The sequence below is a fragment of the Zalophus californianus genome, chromosome 1, assembly GCF_009762305.2.
Source record: "Zalophus californianus isolate mZalCal1 chromosome 1, mZalCal1.pri.v2, whole genome shotgun sequence".
NCBI lineage: Eukaryota > Metazoa > Chordata > Mammalia > Carnivora > Otariidae > Zalophus > Zalophus californianus.
The window spans coordinates 12,149,948-12,176,008 of NC_045595.1; the positions used below are offsets into that span (position 1 = coordinate 12,149,948).

At 52.0% G+C, this 26,061-nt stretch overlaps 1 protein-coding gene across 2 annotated transcripts; it reads left to right on the forward strand.

Annotated features, from left to right (window-relative positions):
- The first annotated feature begins 3,228 nt into the window (after positions 1–3,228).
- On the forward strand, positions 3,229–24,708 carry TPM4 (tropomyosin 4). Of its 2 annotated transcripts, XM_027583295.2 has the most exons (9): positions 3,229–3,378; positions 9,080–9,205; positions 13,545–13,678; positions 15,692–15,809; positions 16,270–16,340; positions 17,286–17,361; positions 18,984–19,046; positions 19,133–19,202; positions 23,272–24,708. In XM_027583295.2, exons 1-9 carry the CDS (start codon positions 3,265–3,267, stop codon positions 23,352–23,354), a joined length of 855 nt encoding a protein of 284 aa, XP_027439096.1. In that variant the 5' UTR covers positions 3,229–3,264; the 3' UTR covers positions 23,355–24,708. The 2 variants fall into 2 exon arrangements, with proteins under 2 accessions (XP_027439096.1, XP_027439097.1); XM_027583296.1 differs by lacking the exons at positions 3,229–3,378; positions 9,080–9,205 and adding an exon at positions 9,449–9,756 and having other exon boundaries at positions 23,272–23,527.
- The last annotated feature ends 1,353 nt before the right edge of the window (positions 24,709–26,061 follow it).

Here is a 26,061-nt window from a genome sequence, read left to right on the forward strand (position 1 = left end):
CAGAGCACCGACACCTCGAGGACTCTGTATATTCCATTAACATTTTATCTGAAATGCTCACTGCCTACCCAGGGGCCCTCAGCTCCCACTGTTCCCCCTGGCATGAAGGGCTTCCTTCTTCCTGAACCTCATGGGGGTGGGGTGGGAAGGGTGCCCCACACAGGGGCACCCACCCCCACACACAAGCAGCCTTCAACCAAGGAGGATAGGGATTTGTGGAAAAATACCCCAGCTTCCCAGCTCCTTGGCCCTTACAACTCTGAGGAGTGTGTTCTCTGCTGCGTCCCCAGAGGTCCCCAGTGGGACTGCGCCCCAGTTGTCCCCAGAGGTAACTGGCTTCAGTATGGCAGCCTTCCTTTACTGGTCTCCTTCCCTTCCCTGTCTAACTTTCCCACCCTCTACTTATGTCTCCTTGGGGTGCCTCCCAAATAAATTACTTGCCCTCAAATTCTTGCCTCAGCATCTCCTTCTGGAGGAGCCCAACCTAAGACAGCAGTTTGCCCTATTAAAATGAATTCCCTGTTTGCAATTATTGGTCATCTCTCTCCCTGGGCTGAGTCAGGTCCACCACCATGTCTTCAAAGCCCATATGGTGCCTGGCATGTAGTAGATGCTCAATAATGACCCCAAGTTTCATGGCCATGAGGTGGCCAGGATGGCAGTGGTCACTCTAGGCTCACCACCATCCTCTGAACCCACTGTCGGGAGGGGAGTTCACTCCTTCTGAGCTATAAATGGCAACTTCTGCCCCCGTCATGCCCCAGAGCCTGGACAGCTGGGACAAGGTCCCCAGGAGCCCTGGATGACCCTTCCAGCCCTAGTCAGCACTCCTCAGGTGTCCCTGGGGCAGATACACAGAGAGGGCACCAGTCCCAAGGCTGCAGGGCAGGGGGCACAGCTGGACTCTAACGCCATTCCTAGCCTCCTTCACCCCTCCCCAGCATCAGATTCCACCTCCGGGAGCTCCCTGAGCAAGAGGACATTCCAGTGACAAGGGTCTACCTTACAAGGCCACCGAGCTAGCCGGCAGCTCCTGGGGGAGGGATCCCTTTCCTGAGCCGGTGGTGTCAGGTCTGGAATTAACCACACCACCTGTGGTAAGGCTGGTCCCAGGGACTCCCAGGAGGCGGTGGGGGGGGGAGGGCAGGGGGTACAGGGAGATGACCTCTGATGACTCAGCCTGAGACAGAGGATGGGAGAAAGACATGGCAGGGTGTCTTAGGACCTCTCTCCAGCTCTGTCTAGAGGCAGCTGGGTCAGGTTCCAGTTCTGCCATTCACAACCTGGGTGACCCTGGGTGGGTGACTCTGGGCCTCTGCTTCCTTCTCTATAAATGGGAACAAATACAGTCTTCTACCTCTTAGGGTTCAGGGAGGCTGAAGTGAGATGCTTTGAGTGGAGTGCTCATCATGGCACCAGGCACAGCACTTCATTATCTATCCCCAGTCTTTCAATCATCACCGACATTCTTCGAGATGCATGATGGTCCGCTTGTGTCCTAAGTGGAAACCGGGTCTTCGCAGCCAGGACCTGGAGAGGGGAGGGATAAGAGAGAGAAAGATGGAGACAGAATTGGGGAGGGATCTGGGCTGAGTCCCCTTGATTCCTGAACATAGGGAGAAGCCAATATCCTTGGAGCATGAGAAAGTTTCCAGAATGTTCTGTTGCTACTGTTCGGGCTCCCATGCTGATGGGGGAGGGACAGGACTTCTCAACGTGACAAAGCAAAGGAAGCTGGCTTAAGGGGGTCAGAGGGAAGCAGGGACTTTATATCTGGGCTTGACCCCCATGCTCCCCAGCGGTGCTGGCCACTGCCCAGACTCCTTCTGTGGTCTTGGGCAGGAAACACAGAAGCTTCACTCCTTCTACTTCATCCCACATAGAAACTTTGGTGCTGGGGCTGGGGGGCCAGGGCTCTGTCTAGGAATCCAGGAGGGCTTTCTGGAGGGGGAGCCATCTGATCTGGACTTTAAAGGATGAATAGAGTTTCCCAGTTGGAGAAGTGGGGGGGGGGGCGGTGAGGGGTGGTGTGCAAATGTGTGTGAGAGAGCGTGTGGATGTATACAGGTAATGGTTCACTTTAACAAGGGTTCTCTGATCTTCTGGAGGCCAGGTACTGAGGGACCACAGATAAGACTGAGGCACAGGCCTGTCCCAAAGCAGCTCATAGTCCACAACTGATGGCCAAATAACAGTAATAGTAAAAGGTACCATGTTCTGAGCATGTGCTGCTGGGGCTCAGCACGTGAAAGGCTCTCCTTGTTCATCACACCAAAGAATGAGTTTCTGAAGGCAGATTGCTGGAGGACAGAGGGGAAGCGTAACAGGGAGGCTGGGGGTACCCTACCTGGAAAGGCCTGGAGGTGGGGAGACCACAGCCGTGCCTGGGAAACACTGCTGCGGAGAGTTGGGGAGTGAGCAACCGGCAGGAGTCTGAATGACAAGCTGAGCTAAGGCCACCTCCTATTCCAGTGGTGCTGGGGAGCCACAGACGGATGCTGAGTGGGGAAGAGAGGGTGTGCCATCTCAGGAGGGCATCAGGGCCTGGTCTGGGCCTGCCTTGGGCTCCAAGAATTTCCAAGAGATGATCCAGGTCAATCTCGCCCTGGTAATGCCGGCCCACAGGGGCAGGGGAGATGACAGAGAGACAAACATAGGAGGAGACAGAGAGAAAGAAGGACAGGGAGAAACCAGGGAGCCCCTGGGGCAGAGCAGGAGATGGGATGGAGTCCTGACTCCCAATACCTGGAGGCAGGACCAGAGGGGAGGAGAAGGGAGGACAGGCGCCTTCCCACCCCACCTCGCCCCTACTCTGCACCCACACGCAAGCCCTCTCTGCTCCCCTCTGTGCTCCCCAGCACAGACAGGGAAATTGAGGCTGGCCAATGGGCCACCAGGGTCCTCCTGAGCCAGCGCTGTGCCTGCACACCCACAGGGGACCTGTGTCACCAGGTTAAAAATGGAAACGGGTCGGGCTTTTTCTTTCTTTTCTTTTTTTTTTTTTTTTTTCCCTTTGAGAAACTCCTAGGCCCAAATAAGGCGAGGGCTGTGGGGCGGCCGGTGAGCTGGCCAAGTCCTCCTGAGCAAGCGAGTGGCAGCTGGCCCAGCGGCCTAGGTTTGGGCCTCCTCCAGGTCTCACCCGGCAGCGGGGCGGTACGCCCGGGAGCCTATAAGGGCCTCGCCCCCGCCTGGCTGCTCACTCGGCCCCGGCCCGCAGCGCAGCCCCCTCCAGAGTCCTCTGTGCCCGCGCCCCACCGCCCAGCCATGGAGGCCATCAAGAAGAAGATGCAGATGCTGAAGCTGGACAAGGAGAACGCCATCGACCGGGCGGAGCAGGCCGAGTCGGATAAGAAAGCCGCTGAGGAGAAGTGCAAGCAGGTGAGGTGCCGTCTGCCGGGCCGGGGCTGGCTGCCCAGTGCCCTCCGTGGGCTGCTCCTGGCTGGGAGGCCAGGCTCTGGGACCCAAGGCGGGAGTTTCAGCAACCTCAGTGCCTGGAGTCAGGGCAAGGGACAGGGGGTGATGGCTGAGAGTGAGGGTACCATTGTCTTTCCAGGGTCCCTGAGCTGGGAGAGAGAGGTGATTATACACCAACAGGGCCAGGGTGAGCAAAGAGAGAGAGAGAGAGAGAGAGAGAGAGCATGCGCGCTTGGGTAAGGGAGGGGTGTTTGTGTGCACTGGATGTGTGTGCAAGCTGGAGGGTGTATGGGGTGTTGGGATGAGGGGATGAGCGTGGGGGTGTGTACTAGATGGGGTAGTTGGTTGATACCGTGTGTGAGAGTGTGTTTGTGTGTTTGGGCATTTCTGTGTGCGCACAGGTGGGGGGGTGTTTTGGCTGCAGAGTGTGGAAGGTAAAAGTGTCTGTGACAATGCGTATGTGCACACTGAGGCACGAGCGTGCGGTTGTTGGAAAGTGGGAATGAAAAGAGTGTGCATGTGTCCGTGAGTCTGCGAGGGTGTTGGTGGTGGTGTCACCGTGGGCTGTGTGTAGCGGGGGGAGGCTGTGTGTGTGTGTGCTCCTGCCAAAGCTGACATGACGGCAATGGAATGTTTGTGTGTCAGGGTGAGCGTGTGTGTGTCGAGGTGACTGCTTGTGTTGGCGTGTGTGTGCTCTTTGGGGTGATTGTTCCTGTCAGAGTGCGTGTGTGTGTGCGTGCGCGCATTAGTGTCCAGGTGAGGGTGGCGGCGCCCAGCTACGTGTGCATACGCGCGTGTGTAGTGGTGAGGGTGGCAGTGCCGAGCTGTGCGTGAGTGAGGGTCACCCTGTCCCCATGTCAGGACACACCCAGGTGGGACTGTGCAGGAAGGGTGGCCGAGTGTGGGTGTGTGCTGGGGCAGCTGGGGCAGAGTCAGGCCTGGGGCAGTTGGAGATTTGGGGGTGAACCTGAGGATCTCAGTGCATCTCTGCATATCTCAGGTTCCCCCGCCGTCCCTGCTGGGAGCCCAGAGGGGAGAGGTAGGGGTGCCAGTGGCAGGCAGAGGCCTTGGACCTAGAGCTCTGGAGACAAGTTTCGCAGAAGGCTCCGGCAATAGGGTACAGCGGGGGGCTAATGCAGCTGGTGGGCAGACGCCTGGGCTGGGCAGTCCCAAGGCCATGCTTTGGAGCAGAGCAGAAGTCACCTGTCTGGGTCTGGGTGGCCAGATCAGCCAGTGGGAGGAGGGAAGGGGGTGCTGCTCTCTCTGTAGCACCCTGCCCCCCACAGGACTCAGCCGCACCCCCTGGGGTTAATCACCCAGCCCTCCAGGAGCATCAGGGTCTCAGATAAGCCCCGGGAGCCGCCCAGGACAGCGACACTCCGCACCGAGCCCTGCTCGGCCCATACACCAGGCCAGCTTGGAAGGTAAAAGGACAGGCTCTGCACCCACACGCAAGCCCTCTCTGCTCCCCTCTGTGCTCCCCAGGACAGACAGGGAAATTGAGCTTGCACTGGCTCTGCCCACAGCTGGGTCACTGAGCACCGTGGAACAAAGGCCTGTGCCTCAGTGGCCCCATGTTTGAGATAGGAAAGTGACAGTGGTCACTTTTCTCATGGCCATGGAAGGATTAGATGTGACTGCAGGTGGAGCCCTTGTCCTGGTGCCTGGCACGGAGTAAGCACTCAATAAATGCAGGATTATTTCCTGCCCTGCCCTACGCCCTACTTCCTCTGTGGGCCTCCCCATCCCCCAGTATCCCGGGGCTTCCCTAAGAACCTGTGACACATTCTCAGAGGCCAGCCCCACCCCAGCACTCCCTGCCACACTCCCTTCCTCCTTCCTCCCTGGCAAACGCAGATACCCATCTTGTGCTGGCCGTGAGCTGCCCACTTCCATCCATTATTCAGCCCTTGCCATGAGAGGCTCGGCTAGGGATTCAGAGCAAAGCAAGGTTATGGCTCTAATTTTCACTAAGATGTGAGTGACTGATACAGCATACTCTCCTAAGGCAGACACACATTCAAAAGGGAAGGCTTCTCAAAGCCTTCAGCCATCGGTATGGCCAAAAAGGCAGGGACAGGTTTTCTGGCCTCCAGCTGGATTTTCACTCTGTTCTTGGTTTTCCATGAAGCCACCCACTGCGGTGGACTTGTGCTTGAATCCAGGCTGGATCTTTTTCTAACTTTGACTCAGGACACATTGCTGCCCCTCTCTGAATGCTTAGTGTTCTTATCTGTGACATGGGGGCACGGGCCCCCCTCCCAATGGCCAGGTGTGGAAACCAAGATTCCAGAGGCCCAAAGCAGAGGCCACATTCTCAAAGGGACAATGGCCTGTCCCACCTAGGAACGGAGGCAGGAGGCAATGAGGGACTTGACTTACCTGGAGTGCCTTACACTTCATGAGGCCAGAGTGGGTCCCAGGGCCAGCCTGCCCCTTGGGGACCCTGCAGCAAAGTCTCAATTCTAGGCCCTGTTTGTCCAGTGTGGGAACGGGACCGGGAGGCCCAGCCCACCCAGCTTCCTGCCCGCTCCCCTCCCAGGGCAGTGACATCCGCCACAACTGGCCTTTGACCCCACATCCTGCCTCAGCCCAGTCCTAAGGTCCCATTTACAGGGACTACGGTGTGCAGTCCATGACCTTCCCAGCCGTTTTACAGCAGGGAAACTGAGGCCCAGAGAAGGAAGTGATTTGTCAGAGACCATACAGAGCCAGGGGAAGGCTACCCTCCTCAGCAAGGTGTCATACACACCAGCACACACTTTGTGCTTAGAAACCGGGCAGAGGGAAAGGAACCCGATTTGTATGTCTTACTGATTTTTCCTACCTGGCTCCAACCACTGAAGCGTTGGGGTGTGTCATTGATTCATTCTGCAAACCTCCCCTGGACTTCCTTGGTGAGCACTGGGCCTAGCCCCATGCTGAGTGATGCTGGGGCTCGGCTCAGGGTGACCTCAGCCCGGCCCAACTCCGGAGGAGTCAGACTGGGAGAGACAGAGCCAGACACGGAGGAACGCTCCCTGCCTCAGCAGTGAGGCCTGGGCTGGAGGCGGGGACAGGGCCTGGGAGGGCCCGAGGGGGTGGTGAGGCTCTGCCCCGGGGAACAGGGTGGGCTTCCCAAGGGGAGGGGGGCACTGGTGCTGGGTGTGGAAGGTCAGTGGGAAGTGGGTGGGCAGTGGGCATGCGTAACCTAGAAGTCAACCGAACCAGCTTTGGAATCAGTCTGACGAGGGTTCAAACCCCCTATCTGTATGGCCCGGGGCAAGTCCCTTCCTAATGCTGGGACTCAGTTTACCCTTCTGACATGCAGCTTCAGTCAGACAGTACGTGTCGTGTGCCTGGCACTTTCTAAATGCTTCATAGCCCCCGACCCCAGTCCCGACCTTGCTGGAAAATGTCATGAAAAACCTAACCATCTTCACACCTGGATGAGCCCAAAGCTGCAGAACTTGCTCTCACTCTGTCATATTAAGGGCGCGCTGTGCTGGGCATATAGTTGGCACCTAGTAAATGCTGCACCCCACAGATCCTTCCTGAAGGAAGTCAGGTGAATGCTGGATCACGCTGACCTGTCTTTAAGGAAACTGGATCATTTTCTCAGTCAAGGCAGAAGTTTCACAGCAGCTGCGGGGGCACTCAGAGACCACCACGACAAGGCTTCCATTTTGCAGATGAGAAGACTGAGGCCACAAAAGGGGACATACAGCTGGGATTTGGAGCCAGGCACCTAGGCCTATCGCCTGAAGGTCGAGATCAGGCCCTGTGGAGCCGGACATAGGCCTGAGCCGCTGTCACCCGCCTCCTCTGAGTCCCACTCCCCTCCCCATTCCCTAGCTCAGCAGTAGGACACTCAGTGGCCTTGAAGATGGGACAGGAGACCTTTTAAGAATTTGCACGGGGGGCGGGGGGTGGCGCACAGTTGGTTAAGCATCAGACTCTTGGTTTTGGCTCAGGTTGTATTCTCAGGATCCTGAGATCAAGCCCCATGTCGGGCTCTGCACTCAGCGTGGAATCTGCTTTGAATTCTTTCTCCTTCTCCCTCTGCCCCTCCCGCTTGTGCGCGCTCTCTCTCTCAAATAAATAGATCTAAAAAAAAAAAAAAAAAAAGAATTTGCACAGGTGCGCGCACACACGCACGCGCACACACACACAAAGCATTTGGCACATTTTACACATCATCTCAGGGGTGAGTGTGTAACCCAGATCAGACTCAGAGCTTGACCTAGAAGCCACATCAGCTTTAATAACATACCTTCTTCCGGAAGTTAAAGAAAAGAGGGAAGTCAGAAAGGGATGCAGGAAAGCAGGCCTGGCATAAGGGCCTGCTCAGAAGTGGGTTCAAATCCTGTGCTGCGTGACCTGGAGAAAGTCACTCCACCTCTCTGGGCTTCCTGCTGGGAAGAGGAAGCAGGAGGATGAAGCAGGGCCCAGGGAGGGCTGCTTGCCCACCCTGGGAGCACGGACTGGACCACAGCGTCAAACTACCGGAGACAGGAGTCAGATCAAAGCATGAGCTGGACTGACCAGAGGACCAGAGTTCAGGACAGGGGAGGGAGGTGCAGCCTGGAGGTGACAGAGAAGGCTTCCTGAACTGACTCTTGACTGGTGTAGTGGAGGGCGATGGAGATGGACAGGTGAAGGGGTTTGTGGTTTGTATCCCATAGATCTGAGCTTTTCAAGCTGGGAGGGCCAAGAGAGGGGCAAGGCTCCCAGGATAAACAAAGGGAACTGAAAACTTGGGAACACGGGGGACACTTTATTAAAATGAACATAAGCCAGATGTGCAGTAATTTTAAAGATTTAACCTTAGCCTTCAAAGAAAGTGGTCTTTGAGGGGTATCTCTCTTCTAGACAAGCCCCCCAAGTACAGGAATGGGGTGGGCCTTCAGAGTATTTTATTTTATTTTATTTTTTGAGAGAGAGAGAGAGCATGGGGTGAGGGTGGGGGCAAGGGACAGAGGTACAGGGAGAGAGAGAATCTTAAGCAGGCTCTATACCCAGCACCAGCCGAACTAGGGGCTCAATCTCACCATCCTGAGTTCATGACCCTGAGGTCATGACCTGAGCCAAAATCAAGAATCTGAGGCTTGACCTACTGAGCCCCCACAGGTGCCCCAACCTTTAAGAGTATTTTGTGGGAAAGTAGGAGAACCGATCTCTTGGGCAATGCGGAGCCATGGCAGTTTTAGGCAGGAGGAGGGCAAACACACATTTAGAAAGTTTTTCTAGCTGCCAGTGCAGGAGGCAGGACTAGAGAGGGACAGGCTGGGGTTTGGGGGGGAGATCTGGACCCAGAGTATGAGACTCTTATTTCTGCTTAACTCGGGATCACCAGCAGTCCGCACCCCTGAAACTGGGATGCAAAACTGAACGTGTGTTTCTGGGAAGAGTGTTGGGACTTGTTTCCCAAAAGCTGTAATCGATTCTGAAAGAGAATCCGGGACCCCCCAAAAGATAAGCACACACAGTGGGTCCCAAGAGATGGGAAGAAGGTGAAAATCATATTAACAGGTAGCGTTTGAGTGGTGCACAGTATCGTTATCCCTGTTTTGCCGATGAGGCAACTGAGGCCCAGAGAGACAGAGGACTCTTGTGAATGTGGGAGACGCCCCTGCGCCACGGGTACGTGGCCCCCAGGCTGACACGTCCCCCCATCTGTCCCCAGGTGGAAGAGGAGCTGACGCACCTCCAGAAGAAGCTGAAGGGGACGGAGGATGAGCTGGACAAATATTCCGAGAACCTGAAAGACGCCCAGGAGAAGCTGGAGCTGACGGAGAAGAAAGCCTCCGACGTACGTGCGCAGTAATGGGGGCGCCCGCGGCTGGGCCAGGCGGGAGCCCCGGGGCCGGGAGGGTGGGAGGGCAGCGCCGGAGGAAGAGGAGGAGGAGGAGGAAGAGGAGAAGGCGGTGCCTCCCGGCGCTTTCTCCAAATAAGTCCCGAAAAGGGGCACTTTCCAGCAGCTGTGGCCAGCGGTGCCGACGTCAGGCCCTCCCCCAGCGGTGCTGACGTCGGCGGCCGGGCCCGGTGACCTCATCGCCCCGACGGCGGCCGGGCCGGGGGCGGGGAGAGGCGGGGGCGGCCCCGGCGCAGGCAAAGGCTCGGGGGCCGGGGCGCGGCTGGTGCAGCTTTCGCCGGAGCCGAGCCGAGCCGAGCGCCCGCCGCTGCCAGCCGCCCGCTGCGTGCGCCTCCGCGCCTCCGCGCCTCCGCGCCATGGCCGGCCTCAACTCCCTGGAGGCGGTGAAACGCAAGATCCAGGCCCTGCAGCAGCAGGCAGACGAGGCGGAGGACCGAGCGCAGGGCCTGCAGCGGGAGCTGGACGGCGAGCGCGAGCGGCGCGAGAAAGTGAGAGCCCGCGCCCTGGCCCCGCGCCCCGGCATCCCCCGACCCAGGGCGCGCTCCTTTCTCCCCTTCTCCCCGCGCCGCCCGCTTCCCGCGCTCCCCGCCCGCCCTCGGCTGCCGCTGCCCGCTTCTCCACTCCCCACCCCCCCGCCCCCTGTTAGCCCGCCTTCGCGCCCTCTGGCCTGGCGGCTCCCGGATCGCGGACCCGCAGCCCCCTCCGCTGCGCGGGCTGAGACCCCCCTTTCTCCGCGGTCATCCTCCTTCCCCAGCCTGGGACGGGGGAGGGGGCGCCGCATCCGGATCGGGCGTGGCCGGCCGAGCGGGTAATGGGGGGATGGGGCCGACGAGGACGCACGATCCTGGAGTGGGGAGGGGGTTGTGGGGGGCGCCGCACTGCCGTCTGACTCCGGGCTGGCGCGGGGGTGCTGGGCGGGGGGTGGGGTGGGGACCGGCGACTGGACCTTGGAGCGGGAAGTGAGAGTGGAAACATTGAGCTTCCATTGTCTGGGGTTGGACTAGCCAACACGGACTCTGGGGGCGGGGGCGGGGGGCGGGGGGCGTCGCACTTTCTCCCCTCTTACGCGGCTTCCCGGCTCCAGCTGAACTTTCCCAGCTGTTCCCAGGGGCGCGGCGGCGACGTGTCTGCCCCTGGCGGGGGGCGGAAGTTCAGCCCGGAGCCGCCGGCCTTTCCCTCCCCAGCTGGTCCCTTCGGGAGCGACCGGCAAGCGACGGCCGCGGGACCCCGCTTTTCTCCAAAAGAACTTAGGAATGTTAGCTCAGGGCCCTCGACCCAAGATGGTTCGGTGTGCCTCCGCTCCATGCTGCGGGGCCTGCGACAGATAATGGGGCCGACGGAGGAGGGCCCTCTTCGCCCTCCCTCCGTCCTCGGACTGCCCCTCGAGGCAGGACAGATGGTGGCAACCCCTGGGGCTGGGGAGAGATCCGGAATCTAACGCCATCTCCCACGACTTGGTACTTAACCCCTAGCTGCGTGTCTCCCCATCTGTAAAGCAGCCGTGACAATAATGCCCTAGGATAGCTGGGAGGGTTCGGGGAGTAAGGGCACATAGTAGGTGCTCAATTCCTGGCCTGTTTTTCCTCCCCTCTCAGTCACCTCAGAAGAGCTCACAGTCTGATGGGTGTGAGGGGTACAAATAAGGCTGGATAGCATTGCAGGGGGTTCAGTGTTCTATTGTGGGAGCAGGACAGGGGAGCAGCCCCCCCACCCCCGTGGGGTAAGCTTCAAAATGGAAGTCGAGCATTCATTAGTATAGAATAAGAGTTTGCTGGGAGAAGAGCCCTAGGTGTGCAAGAAAGTTGGGGGAGAGGGTGGAAGCCTGGGGCCCGGGAAAGCTGGAGTGTTGAGGCTGAGGGTGGGGACCCCAGAAATGGAAAAGATGCGCGGGGTGTTGACAAGTCTGGAGAAGAGCCCCACACCGCCCCAGTGTTGGCCTGAGTGGAAGCATTTAGTCTTCCACTAGGGTTGCTCTGGCGTGAAGAGGCCTCAAAAACCTGGTGCAAGCCTCAAACAGTAGCTGGTTTGGCCTCTTTCACTCAAGGAACCGGCAGAACCCTCCCTCTGATCTCATCCCAAGTCATCTCGCTGGAGGACAATTACTTCTGCTTAAAAATGGCCCTCAGCCTCCAGCCAAGACTTAGGAGTAGGACCGTCCAGTTGGGAGGAAAGATGTTTTTGGAAAGTTGTGGACTTCTTAAAAAGTTTGCTTTTCAAAGCATTCTCCTCTTGGTCAGGATGGGGAAGTCTGAAGAAAGTACTCGGGCAAAGGAACTGAGACCAGAGGCGGGGGGGGGAGCCTTTCTCAAGTCTCTTGTGGAGAAAGCCAAGAGCCGGCGTGTGGCAGACTTCTGGGTCTGCCTCCCGACAGCTGGTTTCGTTTAGATTTTTGTGTGATTAACCGACATCTTCCTGTTCCTTTGCCACATGTATCTAGCAAGCCTCTTTTACCTTATAAGGGAAATCCTTTGTAGAGTGTAGAAGCTTTGATTGCAGGAAGGGGTGGAGCCCAAAATGACTAGCAGTGACTAGCAGTTTTTCAAAAATACATATATATGTATGCACGTCTATAGTCCTGTATATCAGCGTTCTTTCAATTCCAGACAGTTGAAAATGTGCCAAAAGCATGGTTATCAGGATTCAGAATTCCCCACAGAAGGAAAGTCCACTTTCGTTTTTTAAAGACAACTCATGAATAAAGCACCTTTGTATGATCTTAAAAATCAATACCTTGACTGCTAATGGGGATGGGGTTACTTTGGGGGGGGTTGATGAAAATGTTCCAGAACTAGGTCATCGTGTTGGTTATGCAGTTTTGCTAATGTACTAACAACTATGGGGGCGGGGGGGGAATCAATTCCTGCCCCTGTTGCTGAAGGAGTTAAAATTCACGTTATTAAAAAGAATAAAAGGCACCCACTCGTTAGAAGGAGTGGGTGAGTTTCTTAAAATAGTTCATCGGTGGTTTTAATGTAGTCTCCAAATTGGTGTTTCAGAGGAAGTTGCGATCAGAAACACCTGTGGGAGTTTTCCCTCCATCTGCTGCTAAGACTCTGGAGCTGAGCACAGTTTCCTGAGTCTCTCTTTTTCAGCATCTCTGGCCTCATTCTTTTACTCCATTTTTTTGCTGTATAAATTCAGGGGGTTTGGGGGTAGGGGAGGAAGCGTCTCCTACTAATTTTTATGGCCTTCCCCAATTCAGAGATTGACTTGATAGGAAGAAGCCAGTGTAGCTTTACACATCTTCCCTCGGTTGAGTCAAATTTCACCAACTCTTCAGTATTTCTCAAAGCCTCCACAAGACTCTGTAGGGTACAGACTCAGCCAGGGAAGAGCCATGGGCTGGGTTTCCTGAGGCCAGTTCTGTTGACCCTGAACAGAACGACTGCCCCTAGCTGGACCTCTCCATTTCCCCATCGTAAAATACCAGAGGATTAAATGAGGTGAAGTCATGGGACTTCCCACATGCCAGGTGCAATGCCACACCCTCAGTTACAGTCTTCACGGTGCTGGGATGGGGAGGCCCAGAGCAGCGAAGCAGCCTGCCCGGTGCCACACGGCTACAAATTGGCAAAACAGGGATTCTGACCAAGCGCTTTTTGAGCCCAAAGTTCCTGCTTGCGTGTGCACCGCCATATTGTCTTCCTTTTAGGTGCAAATACCTTGAAAAGCCAGTATCACCATTCAGACATCCCTTCCGTGCCTATAACGACGTATAACGACGTTTTCTTTTCTTTCCTCACTTAGATCTTTTTGTCCCATCCTCTCTGGGCCAGACTTAGTTCAGGGCGGTGTTCGGACGGTGCCGCACCCCCTTCCCCACGTTGTGTGGCCAACATTTAACTGAGGCTTCCATACTCTTAACATTTATCTTATCATTGAGGTGACTGGGAGCAGAGCTTTTTATATGCCAGGGTGAGCCAGGGCACTGGTGGCCTTAGTCTCTAGGAATCCCAGAGAGGCCAGCACTGTCTTTTCCCAGCATGCAGTGTGCTTGGCGCTCGTCCGTGTTGACTTGACTGCCTGTCCTGTACTGGAATACACACCTTTGTCATTGAGTGGTGGATGTTCCTGGACATTTTCAGGGGAAGAACATGTGGAAAATAAACATTCTCCAGATGAGAGTGTGAATTCTTTACTGCCTGCATTCCCAGGTGGGCTCTGTCGGGCAGTGGGAGAGGGGGAAGTGTTTAATGGAGGGAAGAATGCCATGTGAGTTGGGGATGCTGGGCTGGCCTTTCACTTCTTAAGCCGGCTGCACCTCTGACCTCCCCAGGCCGAAGGGGATGTGGCAGCTCTCAATCGACGCATCCAGCTTGTTGAGGAGGAGCTGGACAGGGCTCAGGAGCGACTGGCCACAGCCCTGCAGAAGCTGGAGGAGGCAGAAAAGGCTGCCGATGAGAGTGAGAGGTAAGGATGACCTGGCGGCATCAGCGTGTGCTTCTCGGAAGTGGGGGTGGTGCTGTGCGGCTGACCTCCCGGATCCTGGGGGCGACTGAAGGAGAACTCCCAACTGGCAGAGAAAAATGTAAAAATGGGTAGATGTAAGCCTGCGAGGATGACTGTCACTGGCCACCAGTTTGCAGAAGGCTGCTTCGCGGGTTCTCTGAGAGCCACTGCATCTCGCTGGTGTTCTCACGATACCAAGTTCCTGGGGGATGGGAGAGGGGGATGGGAGATGAAAACTTGGAATGGGCCATTTGCACAGATGATCGTTAAGCCTGCTGGTCAGTGACAACTGTATGTCAGGGACACGCGCAAACCAGCACCATTAACAGACTTGAAACTGGCCGCGCTCCTCACCTCGGTGGCATGCACTCTGCATTTGGGCCTCCAGCAGGATGCTCTGTCCTCCGGCGCAGGATAATTCATGCCTTGGCGCAGGCTCTGGAGGACTGAGGGCAGATTGTGTCATTCACAGAAGCAGCCGTCTCTGTGTGGTGGTAAATGGGCTCCTTGTGCAGTGATGGTGTGGGCCAGGCCAGCGGTCATTGTGTATCTACTCCACGATCACACCAGGGCACTCGTTTCACCCGTCCGCCATGGTTTCCTGGTATAAAGTCCTCGAAAGGGTTAATTTCTGGTTGTGCTGTTGTGAGATTAAAAACCAACCTTGGAGATGGACTTCGCCGGTTGCCCCTGTGGGAAATTTCTTCCGGTGCAGTGTAGAACAGCCTGTGCCATGGGAGGGCACACAGCCCAGCAGAGGCTCTGCTTCAGCCACCAGGAAATGTGAGGGACCCAGTCACAAGTTGCTCATGGCTGTGCCTGGATTAGCTGCTGCCCATGTTCACAGGCAGCCTGGCTGGCCAGACGTCTCACCTCCAGAACCTCACCAAACCCAGAGAGCCTGGGAAGGCCCCTCACTTCTTTGTGTCGTATCACCGGAGGCCTTTGGCGACGCCCTTGTTGGGAGACTGCTAGTTTTGATAGAAAGAATTCTCTGCTTGGGAACTGGAGAATCTAGATTCAAGGCCTTCCACAGCCACTTACTTCACGCTGGGCAAGTCACTTGGATCTCTCCAGTGCTGCGAAGGTTTCCCAAGCTCGCTCGGGTGCTGAGGTTAAGGCTTTGTACAGATGTGAAGGTGTCTTGACAGTGAGCTAGGAACACTAGTGACATATTTATTAAGCAACAAGACATGTATGGTCCTCCACTCTGGGCAGACATGACACACATCAATACGTTATCCTGGGTTGGCCTCCTGGGAGGTATCTGGTCCTACCTAGGGCATTCCAAGCAGTGCAGGCCAGGGTGAGCCAGCTCTGCTGTAGATATCCAGTCATCGCCCCCAGCCACTTGTCCTTTCCAAACTGGACATATCCACTTCAGTTCAGCTCTCCCTCACCCCTCACCTTGTGGGTTACCTGCCTCTTACCTGGTCTTCCCACGGCAGTCCCTTCATCTTTCTGGTTTCCGTTCCCTCCTGTTTCTGAAACCCTCCTGTGGTTCCCTGTGTTCTCTTCTGGAAAGCCTCCCATGACACATACACACCTCCTCCCCCACTGCAGTAGAATTCATCATTCCCACAGCCAAGCTGGCCCCGACCTCCATCACACTGTGGTAACTGTTGGCATACAAGTCCTTGTTACTGGTTAGTGAGAGGCCATATAGGATGGGAGCATGGGCCCTGGAGCCAGATCACCAGGGTTTGAATCCCAGCTCTGCCACTTAAGAGCTACACAACCTTGAGCAAGTTACTTGGCCTCTCTGTGCTTCCGTTTCTTTGTCTGTAAAGTGGGGATGGTGTACCTCATAGGGCAGTTGTGAAGTTTGAGGTAAAGGGGAAGCGAATGAGAACCGCTCTACAATTTCCTCTTTGGAACATGTTCTTGGAGAGGAGTTTGGATGAGCAGACGGGTGGAGGTGTATGATGAGCCATAATCAGTGTGTGGAGGTAATGATGAGGCTGCTCCTTGCAGAGGAATGAAGGTGATAGAAAACCGGGCCATGAAAGATGAGGAGAAGATGGAGATTCAGGAGATGCAGCTCAAAGAAGCCAAGCACATCGCCGAGGAGGCTGACCGCAAATACGAGGAGGTGAGTGGGGCTGGCAGAGGGCAGCAGCAGGAAGTGGGGAGGAAATAGATCTGTGATAGGAAGGGCCCTGGGGCTGCCTAAAGGAAGCTTTTGGTTAGTTCAGCTGTCCTTCTGCGTCCCCATCTGTTCTTCCAGAGATGGCCACTTGGCTAGGAAACCATATCTTCCACGATGCCAGGAAGGCCTGGGGAATTCTGTGACACTTGTCTAACTTAGGAGACCAAATGATCAGATCACTTTATGTCCCATAGCTGGGTGTTTTGGCTAAAATTGGGAATCATGGGTCTTTAGACCATGAAAGGTCAGTCGCTCTTCTTGCCTCTGTGGTTGTGTGCCTCATTCCTGGGGCCCATGTCCTCACAGATGGTCTGGGCGAGGCCTTGCCATCTACAAGGGTCGCGGGGGAGGCATCCTACTAGACACGGTTGTTGGGGTCTCAGTAGATCCTTTCTGTCTGCAGGTGGCTCGTAAATTGGTCATCCTGGAGGGCGAGCTGGAGAGGGCGGAGGAGCGTGCCGAGGTGTCTGAACTGTGAGTGGCAGAGCGGGACCGAGAGGGGGCCCAGCTCGGCTCCTGGGGCCAAGTCGGGGGGGAGTTGGTTGTGTAGGGAATTGACCCTGACTCTTTAAAGCCTCTGCTCAAGTGGAATGGGCATCTGGGACTCATAGCTCAGCCCTTCCTCCTTGCCTCCAAGGCTGAGAGTGTCTTTTTGTTCTTTCTGCCCTGGGAAGAGCTGCCTACATGTTCGCTCTTCCCCCAGAGGTATTGGGAAATAGACTTGAGATGGGCCATAGCAGAGAAGCCCAGAAGTCCCGTTTTCCCAGAGAGGATATCTCAGGAGGCTGCGCCTTCTTAAGAGAACACTTACCTGCGGAAGGCAGCCTTCCCTATCAGCGTTTCTGCCTTGTTCTTGATGTCATTGTTTGCCTGTGACACATTCCTGGGTGTGGGGGGGGGGGTGGGAGGTGAGAAGCTTGACCACAGTCCCGCAGGCTCCCCGAACACACAAAAAGCCTCTCCCCCTTGGCCTCGGGTGAGGAATCTGGCTCCAAGGAGCATCCCGCGGTGCTGAGAGAGAGGATCCAGTTTCGCAAATCCGTTCAGAGTTTGCCTCCTGGAGTGTCGGGTGCAAACTGATTGTCACCCAACCTCCTGCGCCCCATTTCATTCTTAAACCTTCTGGAGGCAGCCTCATCAATCACAGATTTCACAAGGTCCTGTTGCCTCACCCTTGGCGAGAGCCCAGGAGTACTTTACGAACCTTCCAAATACTCCTCGGCCTGCTGCGCCTTTGCCAGGCACGATAGGGTTTGGATAAGCGCACGGCTCTACAGTTCAGAAAGAAGCCGTTAACATTTTTCCCCCGCATTCCTTCCGGGGGCCCTAGGCAGCGTGGATTCCTCTTTTTGAAAGCTTTCAGGGAATTGCCTGCTCTAAGGGGGGGACAGGACATAAATTTCCTTTGTCTCTGCACAGAAAATGTGGTGACCTGGAAGAAGAGCTCAAGAATGTCACTAACAATCTGAAGTCACTCGAGGCTGCATCTGAAAAGGTTGGTGGTTGGCTTGCGCTGGTGATTTGCTGGACTTACTTTTCTTCCCCACGGTGCACGGGAGTAAATGCCCAGGGTATCGGGGAATCTGACCTGTATTTGCTAACAGTGGCTTTGGTGCCCAGCAGCAAGTTTTTTCCCCCCACCAAAAAAGAGACGTCAGCAGCTAGAGTTCCTTCTTCAGTGGCGTCTTTGCACCATCTTTTATCTCTGCCTTCGAGGAGGGCGGAGAGGGAATGAGATTTGTACCTGGTCAGGCTCCTCTTAAGGAGATCTGAGCCTAACTGTATGCAGAGCCTCACTCTCAGATGAATCCCCTGGATCCTCCATAAAATACACTCTAAAAGATCGAGCAGCAGATATAAGAGGCGGAATTGGGCTTTTTAGCTTGAAATAGTACCCAAAGCAGTCATTACCAGAGAGAACCATGTTAGGAACAATGCACACACTCTCCCGTGGCCTGCCCTGTGAATTCGCCATCCTCCTCGCTTCCTCACTCTCGCCACCTCCTACCGCCCTCCAGTTGCAATGAACATCTAGGTTAGGGGCTTCTCAGCTGTATAGCTCCGCCTACTTTTCCTATCGTGATCACATTTGTCATAATTAATTACATGCCTTCCTTGCTAGATGGTAAGTCTTAAGGACAGGGACTGTATCTGTCTTGTTTAGAGCTATGTCATTAGTATTAACAGGGAATCGAGGATATTTGATGAGCGAACGTGGCTTATCACCTGTGCATGCCAAATTAGCTCCTGTGGGCATGTTAAATGCTGTCCTAGGCCAAAGGGTAGATGTTACAGTGAATATGGCTTCTGCTCTGCAAGGGCTCAGAGTGTAGTTGAGTAGAAGAGACTGACCCAGTAATAGAGTGCTTTGAGACTTCAACAGAGGGACCTTGGAAAGTTGGGGAATGTGTCATGAGGAGGTGATGTTTAAAAGGGCTGTAAAGCACGATGGAGGCCAGGAGCTCAAATTCCAGAGTCAGGTTCCAGTCAGTCATGGTGTGGTCACTTCACAGCCATGTGACCCTAGACCAACTACTTAATCTCTCTGTGATGCTTCTACTCATCTGTAAAATGGGATCGAGGATATCTGGCACCTAGCAAGCAGCTGTAAAGGCTAGCTGATACTAATCTGAGTCGAACCTTGCAAGACAAAAATCCTTTCTGGCAGGTAGTCAATGGGGAAAGGAACATCCCATGCTGGGCGGCGGGGGGGGGCGGCGCGCTAAGGCTGGGAGATTGGAGAGTGCACAGAACGCGTTTGAGAACGGTGGTGGGAAGCGGGGTGGAAAACATCAATCAGGCCAACTGTGGAGGGCTCCACGTGGCATCATTTCCATTCAGCCATCTGCTCCGTCTTGATCACAGATTCATCTCAAGTTAATCCAGCCCAGGCCTTCAGCTCAATCCCACCCCAGAGGGCTCCTCTGCAGATTCTCTTGAGTTTTGTGCACATTGCTTCTATCTGGAAAGGTGCTGCCTCCACTTTGCTTCTTAGAAATGTTCATAGTGCTTCATGCACATGCTCTTCTCCAAGGAACAGAGAACCTACATTCTTCTATGCTTTTTTTTTTTGCCCCTCCCCCCCTTTTTAAAGTACTGTTTTGGTTTCTCCCACAGTATTCTGAAAAGGAGGATAAATATGAAGAAGAAATCAAACTTTTGTCCGACAAACTGAAAGAGGTGAGCGCGATCACACCCAGCGAGTTCAGGTTTCTCTCTCGGCTGGGTCTTGAAGCAATCATAGTGACTCCTTTCTTTTCTTCTAGGCTGAGACCCGTGCAGAATTTGCAGAGAGAACGGTTGCAAAACTGGAAAAGACAATTGATGACCTGGAAGGTATGAAACTACCATCTAATTACGTTTGCTCTGCCTCCCCCTTCGTGACAATCTGCTGACAGTTGGGAGGAGTCTCTGGAGGGGCTGAGATGGGCTTTGTTAGGAAAGTTAAGTACAGAGTGACGGCACATCTGGAGGTCTGGGGCACTGGAACAGGACAGTGCAAGTCAAATGTAGACCTGGGTTACCATTTTTTCCAGAAGTAAAAGCTCTCTGCTTAATTGGCTCCACGTGTGAATACAGAGACCCAAATATGGCTGATTTTGTTTTAAAAGTCTTTAGAATGTCCTTCAGTTTGCTCATTCCTGAGAGATGCCTTGCATTTTTAAAATGCCTTACATTTTTACAGAAGCTCTCTCCCAGAGAACTCAGAGCTTATCACAGTATGAGAAAAATGAAAATACAGAGAATGTAGAAACTGAATAAAGACTCCAGTCTGAAAGTCTGGTGCCCACATATCCCAGAATCTCTTGAAGAGTTCCCACTTTAAAAAAAAAGAAAGAAAGAAAGAAAAAGAATTCTGTCCTGTGTTCTTCATAAAATAAACTGGGGAATTCTAGCATCTTGGGTTTCAAACAAAATCTCCTGAAATTATCTGTCTCACCCAGAAAGGGTGCCAAACTTGTTCCTCAGACCATGTGTCCCAGTGTTTGGTTTGGGAGGTGAGGTTTCCATATAAGGGAAAATATCCCATTCCAAAGTATAATCTTTGGACTGGGTGACATCACTGCAAGTCAGAAATAACCTGGGGCGGGAGGCTGGGGATAGAAGCTGTGTCCATGTCTAGTCCCCCTTTCTTTTAAAGATTCATCATGGCTAATCCCCTGCAGAGTCTCAAGCCACTTAGAAACCACTCCATTGATCTTTTGCTTCCTCATTTGTTTTACATAGGACACAACTTTCTTCTAGTTCATGCTTTGTTTTCTCACTTTTGTTTTCTTCCTCTCGTTGTTCATCTGTGGCACTCCATTCCGACCCTCACATTCTGTTCCCTGTACCTCTTTTTCCGAACTCTCTCCCTGGGGACCTCCGCCCTCTAGACGAGCTATACGCTCAGAAGCTCAAGTACAAAGCTATCAGCGAGGAACTGGACCATGCTCTCAACGACATGACCTCTCTGTGAGAGGGAGCTGGGGTGCCGCCCTCTGTCCTAGCAATACCGAAGTTGGCCTCCTCACTGTGGTGCCTGCACTTCCCGTGGGCTTCTAGAAGCTCGTTTCCTGCCTCCTGGTTTGGTCTTTCAAGCCTTCCTCTGCTGTGTCTGTGACTGTGTGACCGAAATAAAGACAGGCACTCCTCGTGCCCAGGCCCATTTTCATTTTCTTCCCTTGCCGCTTTTGAGCCGTAGCTGTTGGTGCCCTTGACCGTGGCTACAACAGAGAGTGGGTGGTTCAAATGAAGAGCTCATTTCAAAAGGAAAATGATGCCCACGTGATTCTTTCTGCCTATATGGAAACAAATTGGCTGTTTGGCAGGAGCTCTCAAATATGTGCTAGCTAACTATATCTGCATGCCAATAGCAGTTTTTCCTTAAATAGAAATTTGTTTTTGAATGGAGACTTATCCAGCCTCTTAAGCAGCTTGAAAGAGTCAGCAGAACTTGCAAAAACTGGCAGGGTTGTGTCTAAAAAGAGGCTCCTCTTGAATGGGGTTTGACCTACGGATTCACAAAGCGGCAATGGCTTTCTGGTCTCCTTATTCTTCCTTTTTGCATTTGTTTTCTCTGTGTTACACCCTGAGAGTGGTGTCCGGGGTTCACTGTGTCTTCACTGTTCATGGAACATCTACCCAGCCCTTGGTCCTGGGAGGAAGTTCACCAGTGAGCCTCACCTCTAGCCCCTGCCCTTAGAAAACAACTACACAGGGGATGAAAGTGCATCCCATTAGCAGGGAAAGGGGGTGGAAGCTGCTGGAAAGCCAGACAGAGTTCATTCCCGAGTTCCAAAGTTGCCTGAGATGCTAACATCTATCTCCTCATACTCAACTCGAATCAGGAACCTTGCTTTGGTTTGGTGAGAACTCTTAAAGTTAGCCTGTGGGTATTAAGAGATCATGCCTATAGTGACCAAAAGCTCATAGATTTCCCCACAAGAATCCAAATTTTAGATATTTTATCCACTTTTTGCCTGCACGCCCCCCCCCCCACCACCACCATAAATCATGCCAGAAACACTGCCATTTTGATGTCCACGCATGTCTTTTAGACTGCCTCTTGAACCTGGGAGCAGCATGAAGATCTGTAATTAGATCAACAATTTTTTTTGTCACCATAGCTTATTATTCCTCATCCTATGATTTTATTCAGGTGGGAACCTCTGTCCCAGTTCTTTATATTCATCCCTCTAAAATTCATCTCCCTTAAACTGTTCACACCCTTTCACCCTCAGCCTCTCTGGTTTCCTAACTATCATCCACTCTGAACTTTTGCATAAACCACTGCCCTCACACACTGCCGTACTTACGACTGTGGAAAGGTTAGACTATGAAGGGAAGGGGTGGGTGTTTTTGTTTGCTCACTATATATTTGTTCCTGGGATTTTTCCAGATGTATGTGGCCTCCACTCTTTGAAATAACTGCAGCCCTGCTTATCCAGTCATTCTACCTAACTAAGCTCCTAAGTGGAACTTCATTTACAGAGAGATCTGGGCTATCAGGATCTACTACCACCGTTGATGGTCTATGGGCCTGTCATACTTCTTGAGGGCAATTGATACATTAAGGGAAAGATTTTTTTTTTTTTTTTTAATCTCAGCTCTAATACAAAGTAGATGCCAGGGAATCCAAGAGGCAAGGTGAAGTGTGGTCAGGATTTATAGTGGGGAGACCTGGGTTTGAATCTCAGCCCTGTGGGACCTTGCACAAGCTGCTTAGCTTTTCTGCAGAACAAAAGTAGTGGCTCCGTCAGTGAGGATTAGGTGAGACCATGGAGAAACTGGCTTACACGGAGTGGGCACTGTCCATCCACATTAGTCAGGCCCAGGTCACTCACTGTTCTCTGACAGAATCCGCCCCGATCATAGCAACTTGATGTTTTGAAGTGCCTTGTCAGATGAAAGGGTCAGCAGTTCTAGTTGAAAGACTGCCGTCTTTGCAGTCATTTTTTTTTTCTTTCTGAAAATTTCCAAGCTGATCCTATCTCAGTTTATGAGGCATTTGCTTTCCTCCAGTATTTTAATGATTCTTGGCCTAGTCTCTTATCGGCCATCACTCATTACAAACCAGTCCTGTCTTGGTCGCTGTTGTGCCTACCTCTAAATGGCATCTTACTTTTTCAGTTTTTGAAAATTTTATCACTTAATAACTCACCTGCAGTCTGACTTAGATTTTCAGTCATGTTGCATTTATCTAGGGTTTGACTACATGGCTACGGACACACAGACACAAGAACACAATTATGCCTGGAATTTCAATGGCCGTTCCCAAAACCCCCAAAGGAAAAACGGGTTTCAGGATTATAATTTCCTAACAAAGACTAATTAACTAGCACTAGGGGGGGAAATGTACTGTTTCCCATATCTAGGACTAAAGTCTTACGTTTGTGTAGCACTTCCTAAGTTCTGAAGTGCCTCTTGTTTGTTCCTTATGGTAATCCCCATGCCCCATATTGCTGTTGTTATCCTTGACAGATGGGGAAAGATTTAACAAGGTTAAATGGCGTATTTCAGTGGCACAGCTGGGGTTTAAGTCCAGGTGTTCTAACTCTAGATTGCCAGATTTAACAAATGAAAACAGGACACCCAGTTAAATTTGAATTTCAGATAGGCAATGAGTAATTTTTTGGCATAAGTATATCTCGTGCAACATTTGGGATATACCTGTCCTAAAAAAGTATTTGTTGTTTACTTGAAATTCAGATTTAATTGAAGACTGTATTTTATCTTGCAACCCTGACTTCCCATTTTTGGTACTTGATCTCTAATTATTCCATGGTATTCTGCTATAATTAAAATGTAAAGTACCTTCTCTGCTATGACTTTCACTGTGACAGTTTGTGGGGTTTAGAAACTTTTTTCTCCTTAACAAAGATGCTTATTAATTTATTTTTCCCCCACTCTTAATCCTCACCAGAAAAACTTGCCCAGGCCAAAGAAGAGAATGTGGGCTTACATCAGACACTGGATCAGACACTAAACGAACTTAACTGTATATAATCAAAACAGAAGAGTCTTGTTCCAACAGAAACTCCAGAGCTCCGTGTCTTTCTCTTCTCTTGTAAGAAGTTTCTTTTGCTATTGAATCTTCGCTTTGCTGGAAATGTCAAGCAAATTATGAATATATGACCAAATATTTTGTATCAGAGAAGCTTTGAGCACCAGTTAAATCTAATTCCTTCCTTTTTTCAAATGGCACCCGCTTTTTCAGCTCTATTTTTATCCTTAAGTTGCATTTATTCATAAGGTAGGCAGGGTATTTCATATTGAGCATACTCTCTTAAAACTGAGGGCATTTGGTTCCTGGGAGAATAGACAACCCTACACTTTTCAAAAACAACTCCAGTATCTAGTCATGGGTCAACTTAAAAGGCCGAAGAATATATAACCTTCTGGGCGACTGTTGGTCACACGACAGGTAGCCAGGGACCATCACATTAAAATATGGGCAGGGATTTTCCATCCAGAGCAAAAATTAAAAAAAGCCAGGGGGAGGGGGCTGGCTTTGTGGGAAGTCGTAAACCATAGACAGATTAACCTAATCATCTCGGCTCTTTCCCACACTCCACCATGCAGAACAAACATCCTCTGAGCAGTCGGATTGAGAATGCTTGGGAAATAATCATAATAATCACCCCGATATTTTCTGGATAGATCCTTGATGTTAGGCTCTTCTACATGTTCCTTTCATTCTAAAATTGTTCTCTGAGGAGCAGATAGCTTATTCCAATAATGACCCATGCTTGTCTACTCTGATGTGAGACCATCTCCTCAGCAGGAATGAATGTGGTAGAATTCAGTCTTATTCAGAGAAGTCCTATCAGGAAGAACTGAGCAGTTGTTAAGAAATATTGGGCAGAAGGGGCCTCTCTGCCAGCAAAGTAGAGATAAAGTAATCAGCCTAGCTTCATCTCCTTTATACTTCAGGGAATGGCAAACTGAAGATTTACTTATGTAGGACTTTAATTCCTCTTTAGGACCAAGTTAATAAAAGACCAAGAAACTCCTGATTAAACTGGATATGGAGTATTTTGTAGGCAGGGCTGCACATTTTGGCTTTGTTGTATTTCTGCTTTCTTGGTTAACATCTCAGAGCTAAACATTCCACATTCCCCAGCAGTGTGGGGGCCAACTCAAGTTTACAATTCTGACAAAATCACCCTGCTTCTAGCTTATCCAAATCCTCTGCCCCTCACTCCTATTTATTAAGCATCACACTACCCAGAAGGTACACTAGCGAACTGTGCAATTGAATAAAACCCACACTTTTCATTTAGATTCTTGCAACTGTATCATATGTAATAGTATCACTTTTTCTACATTTTCGTCAAATAAATTTTTACATAAACTATAATTTGTGTGAACTTCAGAGTGTGTTTGAAGGTACTCTGGTTCAGTGAACGCCGATTGGATGGGAGGGAAAGATAACTGTGCCAAGATCATTAACAAACATTACTTGCTTTATACCATGACTTCATGTGGGGATTATGATCTCTATTCAGGTGAGAGCACTCTGCCTCAGTAATTCAAAAGCTCCTGTCCTTTGTTATACCCAGTCCTGCCTGAGCCAGGCTGTGAAGAATAACTAGGATTTTAATAGATGAGACAGGAACAGGGAAAACTCGTCTCTGTTGCTTGAGTCAGGAAAGCACAAGGCATTGCATATATAAAGGAAGGAAGTAGGAAAGCTGGAAGGTAAGCTGTGTCCACACTGATGAGAGCCTGAACTTAATTTGGTCAGGAGTGGAGAGCTGCTGAAGACCAACAAAGAAACACATTACAGGGCGCCTGGGTGGCTCAGTTGGTTAAGCGACTGCCTTCAGCTCAGGTCATGATCCTGGAGTCCCGGGATCGAGTCCCGCATCCGGCTCCCTGCTCAGCGGGGAGTCTGCTTCTCCCTCTGACCCTCTTCCCTCTCGTGCTCTCTCTCTCTCATTCTCTCTCTCTTAAATAAATAAAATCTTTAAAAAAAAAAAAAACACAAAATCCACTTAGTCCTTTTCAGGAAGGACTAGAATGGGAGTCGACTAGAGGCATTAAGGCCAGTTAGGAGGACGCTTCCATTATCCCAGGTAGTGCTTGCCATGGAATGAAAAGAAGTGATGTGGAGGAAGTAATCTTAAGACAGCTGACCAGCTGGTGGGTAACTTAAGAAAGTGTCAAAGATGACTGCAGTTTCACTACCTGAATTGCTCAGATACCTGCCTCAAGATCTGATCTTGGGGAAGTGGGGTAGGGAATCAAAAAGAGAAATGAAAGCCTTTAAAACAATGTGGCATGCAAACAATTTTTTGTCACTAAGTACAATTAAAAACATTTCCTTCATATTAATTCAACATTTAGCTGATGCTGTGAGCTTGTTTAGATGGTAGATGCAGGGAATATCAATGACTAAAGTATAATTGCCTTCTCTAAGGGCCCTACCATTACTAGCCTGAAGCTCGTTCTCTCCCTCCTGCCTACCCCCTTGGGCTGCAATCTAATCTCAGGATACTGTTACAGTCAATCTCGTGCCTCTTGCCCTTAACAGAAGTGTTCAATGTTTATTAAACTGATCTCAGATCTCTGGGGGTTCCCAATCCCATGAAGTGTATGTGGAACACAGGGCGAGCTTAGGGCCAGATTGTGAAGCCCTGATCCTGACAGACCCTGGATAAGTGTTTGAGAATGAGCACACTGCAGAGTGAAATCTAGATTAGAGAACAGA

Excerpts from the sequence above, each read along its gene's own strand:
- TPM4 (XM_027583295.2), top strand. The coding sequence starts at position 3,265 with ATGGAGGCCATCAAGAAGAAGATGCAGATGCTGAAGCTGGACAAGGAG. Across the intron at positions 3,379-9,079 it reads CTGAGGAGAAGTGCAAGCAG|GTGGAAGAGGAGCTGACGCA; the intron begins GTGAGGTGCCGT and ends ATCTGTCCCCAG. Across the intron at positions 17,362-18,983 it reads TCGAGGCTGCATCTGAAAAG|TATTCTGAAAAGGAGGATAA; the intron begins GTTGGTGGTTGG and ends TTTCTCCCACAG.